Here is a 21,642-nt window from a genome sequence, read left to right as displayed (position 1 = left end):
TCGCCTTGCCGTTGTTTTTCTGCCAAGCCTTTTGATGCAGCTACCATAACTCATCGCACCGAAAAAACACTAGAGTGGAGTCTAGGGCGGCCAGATAAAAACTATCATTTGCCAAAAGGTGAAGTGAGATGGTCCGGAGCAGCGCAGGATGTCAGTGGATGAGATGAGGATACGGCCTTTTGCCAAATGCCTTTTCACACGTTTTTATCGCGCTGCGACCTGAGACCATTTGTTTGCTGCTCGGAGACGCCTGATGGCTAGATGACTAGATGACTGGATGACTGGATGACTGGATGACTTGCTAACTGCGAGGACCCCAAGGACCTAACCCAAGCCAGACCGACCTCATCCCTTCGGGGAGATGACGCCATCGATGGCAACACCCCACCCCAATCCTCGCCACGCCACGCGGCACTTGTCACTCGTCTGTCAGCTCTATTTGAATACGCTGCTCGGCGAAACTCTTTGCATATGTTTTTGCCCATTTGTTTATTGTTTACCCCGCTGAGTGGGTGAGGGTCCCGGGGTTAAGGGTCGAGGGTCGAGGGTTAAGGGGCCCTCGGGATGCCGACGCTGTGGCGCAAATTATTCATGAAGCGAATGAGCTCAACAAATCTGAGCCCCGCCCTCGAGTGGCAGAGGCAGCCGCAGCCAAGTGGCCTAATACATATTTTTTGGGCCCACGCAAAGTGGCGTAGTTCGGGCATATTTTACATATTTCTGCTGCTCGTCGTTGTCTGCGGCCTCTGAGCCGGTTAAATCGTATTAACTTTTACCGCCACAGCTCCAATTGACTGTCTGGCAACGAGGCAGCCCCGCTCCATCCCGCTTTCCGTCCGCACGGCACAATGTCGCCAACCAACTAAGTATATTAAAAATATATTGAGCCGCTTACTCGTACAATGCCAGCACAAAGCCGGAGTCTATTCCAATTTCAGCTTGGCAGGCAGTCAAAAAAGTGGAAAAAAAGGCGCACGAGGGTGAGGAAGTGCATTCACATGCGGCATGCAACATTGGCAGCGCTTGCACACCATGCCATTTAACCAGCGTTGCGCTTAAAAAAAATTAAAGGCTTTATATTAAGTGCTAAAAAATATATATTTAAATTTTGAGAACAGCATTTGTTGATCGCCTTGGAAAACAATTAAATTGATAGTCTACATTTTAAAGCGATGTAAAATAACTTTAAATTCTTGTATGTTATTTGAATAATTTTGTTTGGTAAATTTAAATTCAAATACTGTTTATTAAAAACCTAGAAATATTATTTCCATTTATTTAAGCATTTTAAGTAAATTTGAGTATGCGTGTTTTGCCCTGAAACTGAAAAGCATTCGAGCTTTTATTTAGCAGCACCTCACTTTCAACTAGATGTGTCCGGGGTACATTTTCCAATTAAAAATCGATTTTGCGGCATTTTTGGCAAGTGCAGGGAGCTCCCCTTGCCGCCCGGAAAATTTCTTTTGCTGACTGTGCCCGAAATGTTTATGGCAATCGTGGAACCAGTCTCAGTTTCGGTTTGGGCCCCGTTCTGCAGTTGGGGTGGGGCCAGCACATGCATGTAAGTAGGTTTAAACTGCAATTTATCTAACACAAGGGGACCGGGCCAAGACCCGCCCGCACTCCTCACCCCGAAAAAGTGGGGAAGTGGCATACGGATCAGCATAAGTCGCACACCATTTGCCTTCGGCTTGAGTTGTGCGAGTGTAAAATGGATTCGGATGGCAGGAAAAACTTTGCATGTGTACTCTACATCTGTGCCTTGTGCCGGGACACAATGGGTGTGGTTGTGAATGTGAATGTGAATGGGGATGGGGATGGGGATGGGGATGGGGATGGGGATGGGGATGGGGATGTGGTGAGGTGGCGGCTTCGAATCTATTATTTATGCCAGGACATATGTGTGATGGCATCGCTTCCATCAATACAACTAATTGTTGTTGGCCTGGCTGGTTGTTATAAATTGTTTGTTTACCCATGGAGAGGTGGGACATCCGCAACGAATGTAATACCCTTGAAGAGAAGGACACAGGGGAAAATGAATGCTTGCATAAGGGCATCATTTCGTATTGATTAGATGCATGCATCCAGTGCGTTGCTCTGCTCAAAACACTGCATAGAGATTATAGCTCCCTGTGAATCGGACTGTATGCTGGGAAATCTCCTTAAAGTCCTCTGGAAAAGGAACCACGATGGCTGCCACTGATTGGGCAAATCGATATCTTGGCGGCATTCAAATGGGATAGTTGCAGTTCCCCGAGTAAAAGGCGACACCACTGATTGCTTCGGGGTCCTCCAATGATACTGACTAATACCCACCCGCAGGCAAAGGAGACTATGCTGCAATGCTGTAACACTTCCATGCTTTTCGAATCCAAAATCAATAAGCTTTTATAAAGCTACAGTTTTTGTTCGTACTAATTTATTATTTTGATGTAAAGCTAACCGATATTTAAGTCATTTGGTAATAGGTTTTAAATATCAGGGAAACTTAAGAAGGGGTGGGATTGCTATTAATAGGAACTATTCCTATTTGACCTTCCTCAGTCACACGTTTTTGATTACTATAATAACACAATTATATGTTTATTTATTGGAACCAAATTTACACATTTTCCGCTTTTTACTTGCAGCAGTGCCGTTTCTTCAATGAATACCGCTTGGGCTCTGTAGTTATTCAATTGTTAGTTTAGTTTAGTAAACATTTATTGGAACCAAAGGTAGTGCTTACCTGCTGTTCAGTTGTGGTACATTAGGTCTAGTAATTCAACAACCCTCCTCAGTGCCAGTTCTTTGATGGGTGTCCCTCGACCACTGAAGTTATTATTATTCATTCAATTGCTTTTCGGTGGTCGCAGTGTGTGAGGTTTTGTCAGCTCGGATGTTTCGGGAGCAGTAGATCTCATCAACGCCGGTGAACTGCCCCCCGGGGCGGTAATTGTGAACAGAGGTCGACCCCCCGCCCCCCCGACCAACTGGCCAAGTTCCCCTGCCGCCTGGAGAGGCACAAACATGCGTAAATTAATTTAATGTGCCTTATAAATATGTAAGCTGTGCCCGGCTCAATAAATTCTTTTTTGCCGCTGTTTGTTTTTGCCCTCTGCCAGGACTTGGGTCTGTGCCAGGACCACGTGGCCGCTGGCTCCAATCCTAGTTGAGGACTACCACCCACACTCCATCCGCGGATGTTGTTGTACCCGGCAAAGTTTGCTTTAGAATTTTTGAGCCCCAACTAATTGCTGCAAATTACAAATGATAATAGCCACAACACACGCTCAAGGTTAGATGCCGGCAATTTATTTCGTTCTCAACGAGCCTAGTGCTTTTGACCGGCGGTTGTGGGTGGTTGGGTGGTTGGGTGGTGGGACGGTTCGGTGGCTGAGTGGTTCAGTGGCTCAAGTGGGCGGTTGAGTAAGGACTGCCTGCCCCACGGCTGCGAAAGAATTATTGGCTATTTATCAAGCGACGCTTTGCCACTGACCATCCCACGCGTCCCTTTTCCAGTTAACCTTCTCTGAGTACTGAGCGTTGACTTTGCTAATTAAATATGCATGTATGTATGAGCGAGTGATTGTGTGTGAGCGAGTGAGAGTAGGCCAGTGTGTGTGTGTGTGTGTGTGTGTGTGTGAGTGTGAGTGTCTGTGTGTGCCAACTGATTGCGAAGCCGAGCAAAGTTGCCATTAAAGGCGCGTTAATTGCGCTCGATTAATGGCAGCAGGTTAAACGTTAAGTGAAATTAAACTGGCGCCAGGGAGTCCGACGTGTTTTGTATACTTTTTGTGCTCCGTAAGGGCAGTGTCCTTGGGTATATCGTATTTATATTGACGCATGTGACTGGCAATGACATGAATATATTACCGTTATGAATTAAACAATATTCATTTACATATTCTTATGAATTTCAGTAACTCAAATAGTTAAATGGTCAATTGACCTGATACCAACAGGGCAATTAAATGATAATAATTATATTAATGTATGCATCAATTACAAAATTCCTCATTTTATCACAGCGGCTGAATTAATTAAATATTTAAAAATTAAAATATTAAAAAAAATAGTAGTAAGAAACTAAATTATTTAAAGTCAATTTGGTAAATGAATATTTGGAGAACAAAAAACTTATTTAGAGGATATCTTTTAGTCCAAATACATCGCTAGCAGCCATGTACATGTTTTTTGCTCCAATAAATTCTGGCCAAGCGAGAGGCTGGTCCAGAAAGAGGGCCTTAACTTTAGTCAACTTGGCCGGGAGAGATGGTAAATTTATTTGGCTAATTAAAATATGCTGCATGCTAATGGAGCATTGTCTGCGGCAGTCGGCCACCGGCAGCAGGAGCAACAAGGAGCAGGAACAGGATGTGGAACAGGACCACAGGCGGACACAGGCCCGCATGGCACGTGCACCGTACAGGGGAGCTAACGAGCCGGAAATGCTGCACATTCTCGGACACTCAGTCGAGCAGAATGCAGCAAAGCAGTAAAGCAGCTGATGATAAAAGCGATTAAAGCCGGCTAAATGCAGCTGCCATAATGAGTTATTACGCAAGGAGATTCTAATGAAATCATAATTCAGGCGGCAAGTGTTTGCAACGAGCTTCTGGAGAGGGGCAGCTCATCAATGAGCTCTTAGCCCGATAATGGAATAGCCGAGCGAGCCATCTTGGCCAAGTTTTGTGTGTAATCAGCTCAGCGAACTTGTTCAACCCGAAGAACTGCGTGAGAACTCCCTGAGAAGTCTGGTAACTTGCGACTTGGCTAGAGTTCTGGCCATAGCCAAGGGTAACCGCTAACGGAGAGAGCCACTAATTCATTAATTACGAAATACCATCGAGCTGGCTTCCGATCGAAGTTGGCCTGGCTCTTAAGTGGGGCACTGATGGAGGGTAGGAGGATGAACCAAGCCATCAGCAACTTCAATTAAGTTAAGTCAGTTTCCTCATTTCGAGACAGCGTTGCCCCCAAACGGCTGTCGTTTGTTTCAGCTTTGGCAAAGCTTTTTACATCATTAGCATTTCAGACTGCGGGACTCAGTGACAGAGTCTCGTTTCCAGAAACTGGCTTCGATTCAGCAACCAGCAAGCCATAGCCAGCCAGAGCCAGCCATCAACCACCCATTTTGCCTGGCGCAAATTCGCAAATTTTCCCATCATTAGCATTCAGGGCAAATGAAACAAATACACTTAGAGCGGGGAGGGCGACACTCGGCACTTGCCACTTGCCACGCCCTCCCTCAGGCTGTTATATCAACCGAGAGTTGTTCCAAAGTTAACACAATATTTTTATTCATCCTAAGCAGTGCCAGGCGTTCTGAGTTCCGAGCTAAGCTGAGCTGAGCTGAGCCAGACAAACATTCGCACATAAGCCTTAATACGTTCACACAAGTTCAATTAGTGGCAGAGACAGAAACGCAGACCTTCCCCCATCCTGTTTGTCCCCCCAAATCCCCCCTGAATCCCACTGAATGCCCCTGAATCTGTATCTTGATTTTATTATGCTTGCGCACTTCCAGTGCCGACTGAACCGAACTAAACCAAACCAAGCCAAACCAAACCAAGCCAAACTGAACCGAACCGATGAGAAACTAAGATCCTTAGAGAAACCACAGCGAGGACATCAAATAGAAATAGCCAGTGGGCAATGGCACACTGAAACACCCATCCACAAACACAAGGACCCCCTGGCCGGCAGCTAATCAGAAATGTTTTACTTACAAATCCTTTGGTATGCGAACTACGTATCTCATTTTGCGACTCGCACAATTTACGATATGGACTCCAGTCTGGACCCCACGCCCCGCCCCACACCATATTGGTTTGCCATTTAATGGGGCACAAAGTCGGGGAATTGCTGTTTAGCATTTGCCGTGATTCTGCTTCGGAAGGGAGAAACTTTCACCGCTCATCTGGCGAAACTTTTAATACCTTTTGTCAATTGATTCGGCGTGTGAAAATCCCTTTTCGGATTTTTCGGGCCTGTCGGAACTAATTGTTCTGGGAATTGGAGTCGAAGCCAGCCGATTGAAAGGGATTTGGATTTGGCCAGGTCAAGGGTTCGGCTCGGTTCGGTTCGGTTCGAAAGGTTGAGATCGATATGTTTTTGGCTCTCGATTCGCCTCCAAATTTGGTCCTCATTTGGGGTTAGATTTTATCCCGGCAATCGGGCGTATTTTTATTGTTTTATTTATGGCCAGCATTCGCTTTATATATTTAATTAGTGGGACACAAGACTATGACTTACCCTCGCAAGGATTTGTCACGTATGCGTTGTCAGTCGGATTTGCGCTGCTTATGTAATAAGCCATAAAAAGTTAATAACAATGACATTGGCAGCACAAGCAACGACCAAACTGATGTGGACAACAATGGACTCTGCAGGACGACCAAAAAGGGGGTAAAGGGTACACGATGGGGGGGGGGGGTGCTCGTTTAGCTTCGATTCGGTTATGGTTAAACGTGCAGGATTTATACGCCCCATGTTGTTGGCCCAGTTGGCTAACGAAGCTCGTTGGCCAGCGACAGCCGTTGGCTCAGTATTTCACGGCCACATCACGCATACGCCCGGTAGGCGTTGATGAACTGACAATTTGTGTCAACTGCCGCAGCCGCAGAGCAAAGGGCATACAGATGGCCGCACTGCCGCACCCACCACCATCTCGTTGCCATCGTAATCCCTGGCAACGCCCTCAAATAAATGTATTTTCGAACACAAACACCATTATTCGTTCGTTCCGAGAGCGATTCCATGCGGATGCGGGTTCTGGCTGCTGGATGGTGAATACTGGCCCCGGATGGTTGGAAGCCCCTCTTGCCCGCCAGATGGACGAGGAAACTGTCCCTTCCTGGGAGTGGGAATAATAAAAATGATTCGATTCATGTTGCGCCTGGCCAAGGGGCAAAATATTTCAGCGCCAGGACGAATGTGTGGCATATGCCACCAGCCTGGTCATGCCCCCCTCTTTCCACCGCCACGAATGCGTGTGCGAGGGCATCTCGCCAGATCGGCACGGGAATTATTAACTTGTAATGTGCTCTGCATAGCGTTTTTAATAAAAGCGCCGGGCCAAACAGGACGTGACCAGTTGAGCATCGGAATCCGCATCCACATCCACATTTACATCCACATCCACATCCACATCCACATCCACATCCACATCCACGTCCACATCAGGCTCCCGGGAGTTCCGTGGAGCAACCTGATGACGAGGACAACACGTGTGTCAGCCGCCGGGCAGCCAGGAAAAACTTATACATTTTTATGTCGCCGATGAAGTGATGGAATAAAATTTTTTGTTTTGCATTGATTGCCTCGTCCGGTTGGTTAGGGAATCACACGAGCAAGGACACCGGGTCACGAACCAGATACAAGGACACGTAGAGAAAAAAAGGGGGAAATCAATATAGTAACCAAATTATCATTTAGCTTACTGGCAAAATTACAACAATCCTGTTTCATCAAATAGCTACAAGCACGCGAAAATAAAATTAATTTAATTAATTTCCGCGGACTTGTTGTATCAAAATATGCATTAAATTAAATATAATAAATAAATAATATTTAATATCTCAGCTAAAAACACTTTGTTTTTTGTAATTTCTTAAATATAATTTTGAAAGATCTGAATGAAATTACGTAACTGTTTTCCGAAATCTAATCGTTAATTTTTAATTGCATTTACAAGACAAGCCACAAAATCTGAAGTGATATTGATAAATCACTTCTTGAGATTTGAAAAATATACGAGATTGAAGGTAAGGTAATGTTGTACAGCTTTAAGTGGCCTATTATCGTTAATAAGTTAGAATCTATTTATAATTTTTCTCTCTGCATCAATACGAACATGGGCCCGCCAAGTATAGTAGTTGGCTGCGATTGAGCAAACGAGCGCCGAGGGAATCAGTACGCAGCCAGGGCAAAGGACAAACGACAGGATACACACGTAAACGCTTTAAGTTGAAGCTGAACAAACAGATTTTATTCCCAACGCAGCTGTGAGGTCCTTCCCCTTGGCCCTCGGACCTCAGCGTGGCTTAATGCGGCGTCATGGCACTGCCAGGGAAACTTTATCAATTAAACTTGGCCATTTTTTATGCAGGGCCACGCACCCGCAGGCCGTTGCTGTTAAGTCCTGGGCTGGGCCCAAAGCCAGGCCCAGTGACAACTATTCCGGGCCATGAAAAACAATGACGAGAGATGCGGCAGAATGATAGAGTTCCCGGGCAGCCGGCCGCAGGGTTAACCCCAGGCTAACTGCTGCCATAACTTGTGCGAATCCCGGCCGGATGCCTCACATGGCATATCATTTGGCCTCCGGCTAGATATGAATCTCGGAATGGAGTGGCAAGAACCGTCCTTGAACTGATCATCTTGCCAGGGGGTCCAGGTGTCCAGGTGTCCAGGTGCTCGCTCCTCTCCAGACAGCACTCTGTGAAATTGGGCCACAGAGACCATGACCACGCCCAGAGGCAGGCCCAGATTCTGATTTTGCAAATGCTGACTCTTTGCTGCTGCTGTTTATCAGCATGTCTCCCCGTTCGCATTCGCATTTTCTCCAGCTGCATCCACATCCACTGTGGTCGGCGAACCCGCTAAGATGACTCCAAGAACAGCGAGTCACTGGCAACCGCAACCGCAACCGCATTTAGTACCCTCCAGCTCTCCCACTTTCCCTTTTCCGTTTGCCTTTTACAAAACGTCCTGCACCCAAAGAAATCTTCCATGGCATACAACTTTTACATATCTCAATGTTTTCTTTCTAAATAATTTGATAAGTGGATAGCTCAGAAAAATAGCCAATTTTGATCTGTTGCTTATCTGTTGCCTTATTTTTTTGTGATCAAAAAAAAAAATTATACATTTTTTTATAATTTTGACCATTTTAATTTCCTGTTTTTAAGATTTAAATTCAATCAGAAATATTTGTATGTTATTTCTGTACATATTATATCAGATTATAAAGGCTAACAGTAACACTTTTTATTCATTTCAAAAAATTGGTAGCCAAAAATTGACTTACAATAGAAGACGCCATTTGTTAATTAACTTCACTGCTAAACGTATTTAGCTAAAATGGAAAAAAGATATGCGTCGACGTAAATTAAATTTACTTACATATTTTTAAAAATAATTTACCTTTTTATCCAGCTGTCCACTACATTCAGCGTGAAATAGCCTTTGGTGTCCCTCAACGTTGTGAATCTATTTAGCGTTTTTTATTTGACAAGCCACGAATATGTCGTTTCTAAATGCCCCAGGACAACCAATTAATAGTATACAAGCCAGAAAAGTCGCAGCAATTTTAGTTTTATTGTTTTCGCTAAAAAAAAAGCATTGACACATATTGAAAATATTAAATACCAAATGAAGAGCTAAGCCTGCTTATAGGTATGTATGTATTACTTTACTTAAAGTGTTACATTTTCTAAAAACCACTAATTGTACTCATCAATTTTGTATATGTATATCGTGTAAGCCTGTCAAATCAAAACTGCGTTGTGTGGACTTTATGAAATATTTTCTTCTCTGCTGGATTTTTGGCACTAGAGGAACGTTTTAGTTCTGAGTGTGCGACCTATCGCAACCCACTTGGCAAACAGCGACCCCAGGACCAAAAAACTATTGTGCGCTCCTCCAAGCTTTTTGTTTGAGTGTGCTCGGCATTTGCCCCTTCTGGAGTCCCGTCGGCACACGCCCCTCCTCGCCTTCCTGTCCACCGCCGTGCCCTTTGTGAAGGAGTAACTAAGAGGCAGCTGCTGCCGCTGGCCCATCACCCTCAAAAGACCCCTTCTGCCGCCGCCGCCGCCACTGCAGCTGCAGCTTTTTGCATGAGTGCATTGTTGTCGCCGCAGCTCAGTCGCTGCTCAGTTGGCGCGCTGCCGCAGCTCTGCTGCAGTGCGATGCTTTTAATTACAAAAGTTACGTATACGTCCTGTGCACCGCGTCCTTCGTCGCTGTCGTTTGTCTGCAGGTGTTGCAGCTGCGACTGCCACTGCCACTGCCACTGCCAATGGACTGCGACTTCTCCGACTTGGCCAAGTGGGCGGGGATCGGTGGTTACGGAGTGATGGAGGCGTGGCACCTGTGTCAGGGCAACGCTTCAAGTCGTCGGTTCCGTTCGAGAACGTTAATTACCGTTGCAGGTGAGGTCGCAGAGGTTCCCGGTCGCAAAGGTTCCAGGTACCAGGTACCAGGTACCATGTTAAGATGGAATGGGGGGTGGGGCGACACTATAGATGGCTGGGCTGCAGGATGCCGGGTTGGCAGATAATGGCAAGCAGGAAACGTACCCAAAAATGTGGCAAGCCAGTGGCGCTTCAAGCCGCATAAAACCGTATAACTGTATAATTAGTGCCATTTTCTGAATGCGAAATAACCGAATGAGAGGTTTATATGTGTGTGCTCCGTAATGTTTTCAGTCGCATTTGTTGCTGGCCAGTTTTATGTACTTTATGGTCTGTGTTTGGCTGTGTGCGTTGTTTGCTCGCCACTTTCCCGGCCATTTCGAGTGTTGTGTCCCTGCAAATGAATTCTAATTTGTTGCACAAACTTTAAAGCTGTAGTGTGGCCACAGTGGAAACAGCCTAAATGCAAACTCAGCCATGAGCTCGCAGATTAGTGCAGAGTGGCGAGCACCGCTCTCCAGCCACAGTCAGTAAGCAGGGATTTAATCGGGATGACAACTTTTAGTTACCTGATGTTTTCCATTCCCGTGGACAAACCGATGCAACTTTAAAATTAACACTTAATTCTATCAGTAGCCTTAACATTTCTGTCGATATTTAAATCAAGCAAATTAAGCTTGTTCTTTGTACCACAAATAATAGTATTAATATTATGATTAAATAGACAATAAAGGTATTCTAATTGCTTAACTTTCCAAAAATCAAATCATGCGTAGTCATACGAAATTATTCAGCGTACTCTATTTACATAATAGTTTACTACTTTAACTACAATTGTCAAGATAATTGTCTAATGGTTTTTCAACGTTTGGCTAGTGTTTCAAAAAGATTATTACATTTATGAGTTCTTTTTATAGGTTTTTTGGTGACTTTGCTATTCATGTTGTATTCGCCCTTCACACCTCTGGCGGTATACAATTTGAAACAGTAACAAATAAATATTAGATAGTAAATTTGTTGTTAAATAATGATAACGGCATTGATGTTTTCATTTCGCTTTGTTTCCCGGGAACTGTGATGATAATGATTTAATCGCCCTTCGAGCCTAATCATGCGTGACTAACACGTCATATACTTCTTTGTCAGAGGTTGACTCACTCATATTACACTGACACCAAATTTCTTAAAACAATTTATTATTCTCAAATGCAAAAAAGTCTTAAATTTCTAGGCGAAAGTAATACCCATTTTTCTGTGTGTCTTGAGGTAATATGGGAGTCGTCATGGCCGAACCCTGAAATTTTTGCCGTTGTAAGTGTTGCCTTCTCGTTTGCCTTTTGTGGCTGCGGGGAATTTTGGCCGCAGCAAAAACTTGCGACCTCTTTGCACGCGCATGAGCTGCCTTTCGAGGGCTTTTCATTTAGCTAATCTCCACTGTACTTGCTCAGTTGGGGCTTCTGATTATCCCCACTCTGCCATGCTGCTCTTCAACCTCTGTTTGTTTTGCTGTAGGCGGTTGGGAACACTGAAAAAAAACGGCAAATTCGAAAGGCATATGTAACTTGCTAAGTCGATAATTTATTTCATAATAAATAGGCACATTTTGTAAATAATTTTAAAATTTTAAATTTAACCATATTTTAATTTTTAAATCGTTTTATTTAGAAAACAGTCTCTGGTTTAAGAATAAATTTAATGTTTTATGATTTACAAATTCTCTTTGTAATCAATCTAAATGAACGTTTTTCTCATATTTATAAAAGTAAATGCTATTTATATAAAATGATGACCGAAAGGACCAAATTTCAAAATATAATAAATATAAAAGAATAAATGAAACAAGTTAAAACCATTCACAGAAGAAAACCAATTAACCATGAACCGAAACCGAAACCATAAAATAACCACTGCATATGCTTGTATGTGATTCTTGTGCAATTGCAATTGCTTATTCCACATTTATAACTCTGTTCAAAATGTTTTCCGCTGTGTGCTTTTGGGTGGGTGGTTTTATGGCTGGCTGTGTGGGTGGTTGGCGCGAGGATTGCTTTGGTTTCGGGATCGCTCACTCAGTGGCTCACTCAGCTGCGGGACTGGTAGTTCGGGCGGGCGGTATGTACACAATTTTGTTTTATGGTTTTTTAGTTATGAAACTGAAACTGAATTACATATGTATATGTGTGTAATGGCAGGCATGTAGCAACAACAAGAACAAGAACCGATTTCAGCGTCGATGTTGTTGCTGCTGCGGCTCACACGGTCACCGCTGCTGCTGCTGGTACTATTGTTGTGGCTGCTGCTGTTGTTTTTCTTTTCTTTTCGGTTTTTTTTGTTTTTTAATTTTTCCGTTGGCATATTTACGCAGCATTTTTTGCATGCTTAAAACAGTGAATCTGTATGGTGGGCAGAGAATGTTTGGGGTTTGGAGAGTAATGAAGCAAACTGTTGGCGGTTGGGATTGGGATTGGGAGTGGCATTGAAGTGTGCCCTGGCAGCCATGGCAACCGAGTCCCGGCACAGATAATACAAACGTTGTTTAAACTTTAAACGCAATCCCTAACCACGGACATAAAGTGATACATGAAATGATGGCCCAGACTGGCCATGGGTGAAATTGAACATTCCTGAGTTCCTGAGCTGCCAGCTAAAAGCTGAAAGCTGAAAGCCTTGCATATGTAAACGGAGGCCAGGAGAGCGCATTTTCCAACCATTTTCCCCAGCAGCCATCCAGTAGCCAACCAGAGCCCCTTTGGTCGCTTATTTGAATGCAATTGACTGAAGGCTTAGCCGACATTATGTGTGGCCTGGCTGGGCTTAGTCTGTTGGCGACATGCTGGCTTTTGGCTCAACCATCACTCGCACAGTGGGACAAGTAGACAGGCGGACAGACGGACAAACGGACAGATAGACAGGCAGCAACTACAACCAGTTGCAGCAGCAAAAGCAGCAGCAGCAGCAGCAGCAACAGCAGCAACATCACGCATACATGTATTTCCGCATCCGTTTCCTTTTCCGCTTTGTGCATTTCAAAGTAGCAGAGGCAGCCGGGGGTTAAGAGAGTGGCGGTTGGGTGTTAAGGACAGCGACGGCGGCTGTGACAACTGTCATGCTTTTATGGCCACATTTGCCAATTGTTTGCAGAATTGTTGACGTAAATGTCGCCCGGATAAAAGGGCCCTATACGTCTGTGTCTGGGTCTGCTACTGGCTCTGAGTCCAGAGTGCTGAGTCTCCGGTTGTGTGGATGTGGATGCGGCAGACGTGAGCACGCCTTGACTTCATCGCATTATTGCTTCCTTACGGCCCGATTGCTCCCTGCCAGCCTCCTCCTCATCCACCTCCGCAGCCATATCCACAGTTAATCTTGTTTAAGGGACAGTCGGCTGACAGATTATGCCACCCAACGCAGAAAGGTTGTGTTGCCCAGTCAGCTCGCACCTGTTGTAATCATTCAGTAATCCGCTGATGGCAACACGTTGCCACAAAATCCAGGGCACGCCAAACTCTTTGATGCGGAAATTTGCCTTGGATTTCCACGCACATTTCCACGAGGGTGTAGCTGTGTAGCTGGAAAGCCACCTAGTTGCCTAGCCAAAACACACTCAACTGCCAAGCAAATAACTTGATTGCAGGAAATGCGATTCAGGGCAGATGACAGGCTGACTGACAGATCAAATGAACGCCTGACGGTTTGACATCGCGAACTATGAATTTAATAAATAATGGAATTTGCGTTAGTTTAATTATGCTGACCTAGCAGCGGTTATTATTTTATGATAATTGCCGCTTACTATTAAATGGCATTAAATTTACATAAAATATATTTACAAGTTCCATATGTAATTATTAATTTTCAATAAGTAGTTTTTCAGCGCTTGATAAGGTTATCTTTTTTTTTAGTTTACTTGATTTGTTATTATTTATTTTTATAGCACATCTGACTATTTTTTGATGCATTAATTCAATAAAGAACGGAAGTCACATTTTCCCAAATATTTATGAGATAATATTATTAATGGAATAGCAAGGGCAATAATATTGTACAAGACACATTTAACTTAATCTGTTTTTAATTATTAACTACCATCAGAATTAACTTGTTAATGGTCATTAAACATAAACAAATAATTGAATGAACAGAAAATAAAAGTCGAGTATTAATAAACTTTACTTTTCTTGATAGTTTTAATATATTTTCCACTACTAGTTGCCAAAATGATTGGTTTCACTTTCGGAACCAGCTTCAAGAATATATAAAGGTCAGCTTCCCAAAATCTTTCTCATTTCTTGTTTTCACAACTTTTAACGTAATTGTTTTCAATTTATAACAATTGAATGTTGAACCTTGCTATTGTGCTTTTTTAAGTCCTGCAAAAAATAATAGCTTTTTTTTTCCGCCCGGCAAACATTGTAATCTATTGTGGGGCTGCTGGGGAAAGAGTTGGGTGGATGAGGGATGGGGGGTGGTGCTTGAGTGGGCGGCGGTGCAGCTGAACAAGCCTTCAAATTTCGTTTATTGCTTGAACAAACCTTGTGCAGATGGCCCCAAGAGTTGGTAATGGCAGCCTCCCGTTGCAGTAACACCATTAAAGATGGGTGCTAGTGGAGGAGTGGGCGGAATGGGAGGAATGGGGGGAATGGAAGGGTTTCCCGCTGATGGTGTGCTGGTGCTTTGGAGGAGCGGCATGCACTTCTTCTTCTCATGATATACCTTCCGCTTGGCCGACGCTGGCAGCCATAACCCACCCACCCACTGCGCTGTTGGTTTTAATTCAATTTAACAATCTCGCTTTTTTCTCGCTCGTTTTGTTGTTTTTTCGCTCTTCTTTGCAGTTTTTCGCCCAGTTTTCCTCTGCCGCGCCGCTGCAGCATTGTTGCTGACAGCGGAAATGCAACCGGCAGAGACGTCGACTGCGACGCCAGCCATTAGTGCAAATGAAATTGCATTTTGTGCCCCAAACACTCAAAGAAATTTAATCAAAAGCGCTGCTATGCGATGCGCTTGGCATGTTTTGCTATATGTGGCATGCATGCATACCTCTTTTCATGTGGGTTCATCGAGCGCATGCATATCTGGATACAACTGGCTTTTATTACCACCAAATCGACTGCAATGCCGGGTCTTCGTTTCCAATGGCTCGACTTTGGCCGAAATAACTGCAGATAATAATTTGTAATATTTCATAAATGAACAGACCTTTCAGCTTCGCCTCCATTCTCCTTTGGCAACTTGCTCAGGTAGCAATCAAATGATATCGGAGAACCATACTTCTCCAAAGCTGGCCCACAAAATATTATTTCTGCTTCCGATTGTGATGCTGATTCTGATTCTGATGATGGAGAGTTCGAGTGGAGTAATTGAAACGTATTCATCATCATTTGCGAGCATTTTGGCCATTAGGAGCAGCTTACGGCTGATGAAATGGGAACTGGGGGAGTGGCGGCAATCTATTCAAATAGGTGATGAATAACCTGCATTAAATAATGCCTGCTACTGCATATATGTAGCAATATTACTCCGGCATCCATTGCTCAAGAGAGATTTGCCAAAACTCGAACATATTAATTTCGATTAAATGCAAATCGGAATTGTGTCTGCCATAATTAAACCAAGCATATTGGACTTGACAACTTCATCACACACTTGTGTTTCGTAAGGTTGTTCGGAACTGGACAAAACATTGCTGATGGACTTATGGAACACAACCTGTTTTTGCTTGCCATGTAAATGGGTTATTGATGCAAGGGACTTGTTTCCGGGGTTATTGGATCATTTAAAATCAGACACTCGTCTCTCATTAAGTAGGCCGAAACATAAGTCAATTTGTTACCAACTGGTTTTTACTTGCCATATAAATGGGTTATTGAGCTTTGCCGCCCTACATTCAGAGATTTGCCAAAACCTACAATATTAATTAGTTTCGATAAAATGCAAAACGCGTTAGATGCAAAGGGAATTGTATTGGATAATTTGCACGTGTAAGTAGGTCGAAACATAAGCCAAACCATTTCCAGCCTGCTATGTTTGAACTTACTAGAGAAATTTATTATTCAGAGTGTGTGTACCGCACTTGCTATATATATTTTCAGCTTCCGACTTGATCCCGCCCCGACTTTCACTTGACAATAATTAAGGACGCACTTCCTGCTGGCCCACAAATTAAGTGATTTATTGGCCCACCTTTGGGGGAGCGCCTATCTATCGGCCTTATCAACTACAAGTGCACAGAGTGGTATTCGAGCGGTTTTCATTGGAGTGGCGTGTGTGGGAGTGGAGTGGAGTGTGTGCGGGGGATTACAACTATGGCTAAACACGGATTAAACTAACAATAGGTCTAATAATACCATTGAAATTTAAGCTGGAACGACATGATATGTAGTGTGGTAATGTTAGGTCCAGGCCACACGTTTGCGGGCGAACTTTGGAGGAGCAGCCGTCTGCGAGGTGACCACATTGAGGGACCGCGATTTGTCGACACGCTGCAGGTCGACTTCTCCGCGGGCCGGAGGCAGGTCCTGCCACACGTCCAAATTAAGATTGGAGAAGGAGTCGCTGACCTTGGGCGGGAGGTCCTCAACCGGAGCCGAAGCTCCCGAAAGGGAAGCCTCCGATTCCACCTCCCTGAGATTGCTAGCCGACGGCACAGCCACTTCAGCCACTTCAGCCTGCTCCTGGCTGAGCTGTTCCAGCTGCTTGTTGGCCTGCTCAATGCCGGTGAGGTGCTGGCTCCTCAGCTCCACCAGAGCCTGCTGCTGGCTGACGTTCTCCTTCAGCAGGCCGCCGAGGCAATCCCGCTCCTGGTCGATGAGCTTGCTCAGCTCGCCGTAGCGCTGCAAGTGCTGCTCGCGCCAGTTTTCCTCGCAGCGCTGCAGGTTGTACTTGGCCTCCGACTCGTACATGGTCTCGATCTGGGCGCAGGCCAGCTCTTCGTGCTCCAGCTGCGAGCGGTACTTCTCCAGCAGGGCCTGCAGCTCCTCCGTCTTGACCACGTACTTGGCCATGCGCTGCAGCATGTTGACGCACAGCGAGATCTGCTTGCGACTGGCCTCACTGCGCTGCCGAATGAACACCTTGATCTTCTTGAGGTTGAAGGCGTGGCCGGAGTCGACGGGCTTCAGCACCAGAGCACTGCTCTCCTCGAGCAGCTCCCGCTCCTTGTCCAGTTCGGCCAGGAAGAGCTGGAAGTGCTGCTCCTCCTCCTTCAGCTTGTCCGCCTCCTGCTGCCGCAGCCGAAGCTCTGCCATGTGGGACTCCTGCAGGGCACGCAGCTCGCGGAGCTGCTGCTCCCGGATCTGCTGGCGCTCCTTCTGGGCCTGCTCCGTGCGACTGATCTCCTGCTGCAGCTGGAGCTGCCGCTCGGCGGCCAGGGCCTGCTGCTGCTCGCGCTGCTGCTGGCTTTCGATCTGGCGGTCCAGCCAGTTGAGCTTGGCCAGCACCTCGTTGTCCGACTTGGACTGGTAGAGCAGCTTTTCGTCGTCGACGCCATGCCGCCAACGGCCGTAGAGCTTGGCCTCCATTTCCAGTTTGCGACGCAGCTGCTCCTGCTCCTTGAGCGACTGGTTGACGCGTCCCAGCATCTGGAGGTCACCGCCGCCGGGCTCCCGAGGCCGACGCCGTCGCTCCATCTCGCCGTCGTAGGCCTCGCTCTCGGCGGCCAAGAGCTGGCGCAGCCTCGCCTGCCGCTCGGCGAGGGCCACTTGCTTCTCCTGGTGGTCGCGGCGCGACTGGAGCTGCTGGTCGGCCTTCTCGTAGTACTCCTTGTTGGTCCAGTTTTCGAAGCGTGAGGTCACCTTGCCCCAGTGGCTGTAGTAGCGGTTCACCGCCTGGGTGGCCTGTACCCGGTTGTTCTCCTGCTCCATGCGTTGCGCATACGCCGCGTGCTGCTGGTTGAGGCGCCCCGACATCCTTGCTCCTTGGATCCTTCTCCTGCCTCCTGCAAGCACACAAACAAAAGAGGGGTTTTAGAATGGGGTCGGAGTGGAGCCAGTCAGCCAGTTGGCTGACAAGTTCATAAACTTTTAAATTGGGGCCAAGGCAAGCCAACGCAAGCCAAGGCAAGCCAAGGAAAATGGAACAAAGGCTGGGTGGTGGAGGATGGCCAACATCCATTTGCCATTTCTCTTTCGCGGGCAAAGAATCTCTGCTGGACACACACTTCAGGGGGAACTTCATTCAATTAGCTCGAGCAGATCCAACTCTGAACTTACCTCTGTAAAGCAGATATATGCCACACCGGAGCTACAGGACTTTGAGAGCTGAAAGTTTACTGTACGAGTGGCATTTCACTATTCTGTTGACTCTCCTTTGTGTACTGCCTACTCTGACCATTGAATTTTGAAAGTTTGGGCAAACAGCACCAAACGAATTTCATTCTTTCGCCGGTCAAAGGCTCGAGCCTCTGTCCTCATGCCGGTTTTTGGGATATGCATGGCTGCCAACCGGACATGCGTTATGGTTTCCCGGGCTCTCCATTTTTGGTTTTTTCCCCCCAAACTGCAGCCATCGCCGCAGCTGTCACTAACTGCCAAAGCGGCAGCAGCAGCAGCAGCAGCAGCTACTGAAGCAGCCAAAACGCAGAAATATGGCAAAATCTGTTGGCAGCGGCCCTGTCCACACTCCCGGAAAGCCTGCTCCCGGAAAATTTCCAGGCCAGAACCAGCCGCCAATCCATCAAGAGGGCAACCCAGCCATCTGTCAGGGGGGCTGGCATGCAAATGACCACACTCGCAAAAAATATACCAGGGAAAGTCCCAATGGTATAGAGTAGATTGTAATAAATAACAATTTAAAAATTGTTTACTCTTTGTCATCAATTTTTCCAATTTGAGATTATCCAACCATGACAGATATATAATAAACAAACAATTTTATAAAGTCTTCCATTATCGTAATTCACAAGTAAAAACTAAAAAAGCATTTCAAAAATCCTCACCATTAAGTCTATTACAGATTAGAGTTCTGCTTAAAAAGTATTATTATTAAAAATTAGTATTATTTTCCTGATGATAAATAGTAAAACAAACTAGCAATCTTCGAAAGAAATGTCAAAAAATGTATAACCTCTTTTGTCCTACCTAGCAAACCTAACAACACCAGCTTTTAATATTTTTAAGTGCCAAAGTTCATGGCAGAAGGGGCGCAAGTGACTGAGCTAATTTCCCAAAGATTTATGGCCGGCACGAAGCGCATTGATATATGCCAAATTGTTTACAAATTGATTGCATTATTAATAATGCCCACATAGGCCGATCAGAGCGGCTTTCGTACTCATTGCCAATTCAATGGAAAATGTCAGCGGGAAAGGTGTGTGCGGTGCTGGGGGCGCGTAAAATGTAAAATATTCCAACAAAGTACTCCTTATGTCATGTGACAGACGACAAACTTTGGCAATAAATCAAACAACGGGCGACGACGAAGCTACAGCTGGGTGGGATCTGTTCAGTTCGGTTCAATTTCAGCCTCCTTTGCGGCATATCTAAGTGGGCGGCTGTGGGGGCGTGGCGGACGAGGCACACGTGGAATACGGCAGCAGTGAAATGCCAAGATGCCACCGCCATATAGACTTAATACACTTTCGGCACACACAAATTCACTTCCTTAATTGAAATTTTAATTTGAATACTTTGGCAAAGTTTTGGCCGACAGCCAGTGCCAGAAAGTGCGAGAGTGAGGCAGCTCAAACAGCTCAGGCAGCTCAGGCAGCAATAACAAACAGGCAAAAAGTCGCCAAAATCCATACTACCCGCCACCCAATTCCTCCCCTCCCCTCCCCTCCCCTCCCCTCCCCACCGCCCCAGCATCCATCCCTTTCCGCAGGCAATCTCGCACAGGCTCAGCGCGTTTTCAATTTACGCGCCTCGCGAGTCGTTTGTCATTTTATGCGTCCTAATATATGGCATGTGCGTGCCGCTACAAGGATACCAGCACCCATCGCCATTCCTCCTCCTTTTTTCTGGGGGGGATTTTGCCTGCTAGCCAGCAAGGCGTAACTAATCAGTACAGACAATGATATGGCGACATCTGATGAATTGTTCGGCATGCCGAATGTTTCAATTGGTGGTGCTGGCATACAACTTAATGAGATTGCACGCTGTAAAAAAGATATTTAGCTTCAAATCTGCTAAATAGTAGAAGTTTCTATAAATTTAATTTTTCACACGAAATGTTGTATTTAATAATTCATAAACACAAGTCAATTACTTTCTCTTGCTCCCATTAATAATTAACTGCAAGCTAAATTGATAAAATAAGTCTCTACAGAAATGTATACGACAAACAGCAAACAAGTTCTCTTAAATTATAAGTAGAGATTAACTTTATTCTGGACTGTTCCCTTGTATTTAAATAAATACAAAAATGCCAATTTGCAACAAAATCAAAATTTACACTTTACTGTGTATAATAAAATTGAGTTTTGTCACAGAATAAATCATTTGAAAGAGTTTAACTATTAATGTATTGGCCAAAACAAAGGTCAGTTTTTTCAATGTTCGATTAAGCAACTTTAAATAAAAAAAAAACCCCCCACTATCTACTATGGTACTTGTCTTTCATCAGCCATTGAAAAAGCAGCCCTTGCCTTCAAATCAATAAATTACTACTTCACATTATTGCCTGATATTCACTTGACTTGGGACCAATTTATAACGATTGAGATTATTCCGATAGTGGAATTGAAATATTGAGAACTGATACGGCCGAACTACTTTATCCAACCGAAATTATTCCATTTTATTTGATGTGTCTGGCTAAACGGACGTTTTAATGATTTTCCATTCCATTTTCCACTTTCCTTAAAAAATTGCTTTGCAGAAAAGTGACACAAAATCAGCACTTCTAAGGACATAACTTTTCTGCCAGAAACCCGGTGTTAAAAAGTCTTAAGTTTGTGGTGTAATTGTCTAAGATGGGTACATTTTGTTGAAATTTTAATGATGTAACCCCTTCCCTTGTTTTTTGCACGGCTTACCCATCAAAGAGTTTTCATTGAGGCCCCGGGGAATCCCCATCGAGTACAATTACTTTTGTTAATTGTAGTACACACAGCAGCAGAGACACCCGTTTATTTGTCTAATGTGCGAGAGTGTAGAGCTTCTGGCCCGATAATGTTTACCTCGGTGAATACCCCGCGCCGGGGAAGGAGGTGAATGAAAGAAGGCCTGTGATTTTGCGTGTGATTTTTGCCCCCTCAGCATTTTTCATCGTGAGAGCGTGCCAAGGCGTAGTTAGTGAGCAACACTTAATACCCTGATAAGATGTGCGATTAGCGGGTAGCCCGTCGAATGGTAAATTATGAACACAATGGTCAGCTTTAATAGCAACACAAAGTCGAACGCGCAATGCTCTAACTGGGGGAGTTGGTCCCTGATATGTTGGGGGATCTACAAAGATTATTATAGCCACTTCTTAAACTCACTTAACTTGATTTTAAGAATATATGCTTGCCTTAAGAAAAAATTATTATAAAGTATCATTTACATCTTAATATTATTACTTTTCGTAACACAAACAACAAAAGTAA

The 21,642-nt window shown here is 44.9% G+C and overlaps 1 protein-coding gene across 2 annotated transcripts in view; it reads right to left on the bottom strand.

Annotated features, from left to right (window-relative positions):
- Positions 1-16,262: 16,262 nt before the first annotated feature.
- Positions 16,263-21,642, bottom strand: part of LOC128253411 (trichoplein keratin filament-binding protein) — a 29,558-nt gene continuing 24,178 nt past the window's right edge. The window contains exons 1-2 of one of the 2 annotated variants that reach the window (XM_052981784.1): positions 18,329-18,465; positions 16,263-18,054 (exon numbers count right to left, since the gene is read on the bottom strand). In XM_052981784.1, coding sequence (XP_052837744.1) covers positions 16,511-18,025 — 1,515 coding nt within the window. In that variant the 5' untranslated portion in view covers positions 18,026-18,054; positions 18,329-18,465 and the 3' untranslated portion in view covers positions 16,263-16,510. Of the gene's footprint in view, positions 18,055-18,328; positions 18,466-21,642 lie in introns of those variants that run through there. The other variant, XM_052981791.1, reaches the window with a different exon arrangement.

This window comes from Drosophila gunungcola, chromosome 3R, assembly GCF_025200985.1.
Source record: "Drosophila gunungcola strain Sukarami chromosome 3R, Dgunungcola_SK_2, whole genome shotgun sequence".
Classification (NCBI taxonomy): Eukaryota; Metazoa; Arthropoda; class Insecta; order Diptera; family Drosophilidae; genus Drosophila; species Drosophila gunungcola.
The sequence above is the reverse complement of the archived record's forward strand: the minus strand, read 5'-3'. Positions and strand labels throughout refer to the sequence as shown.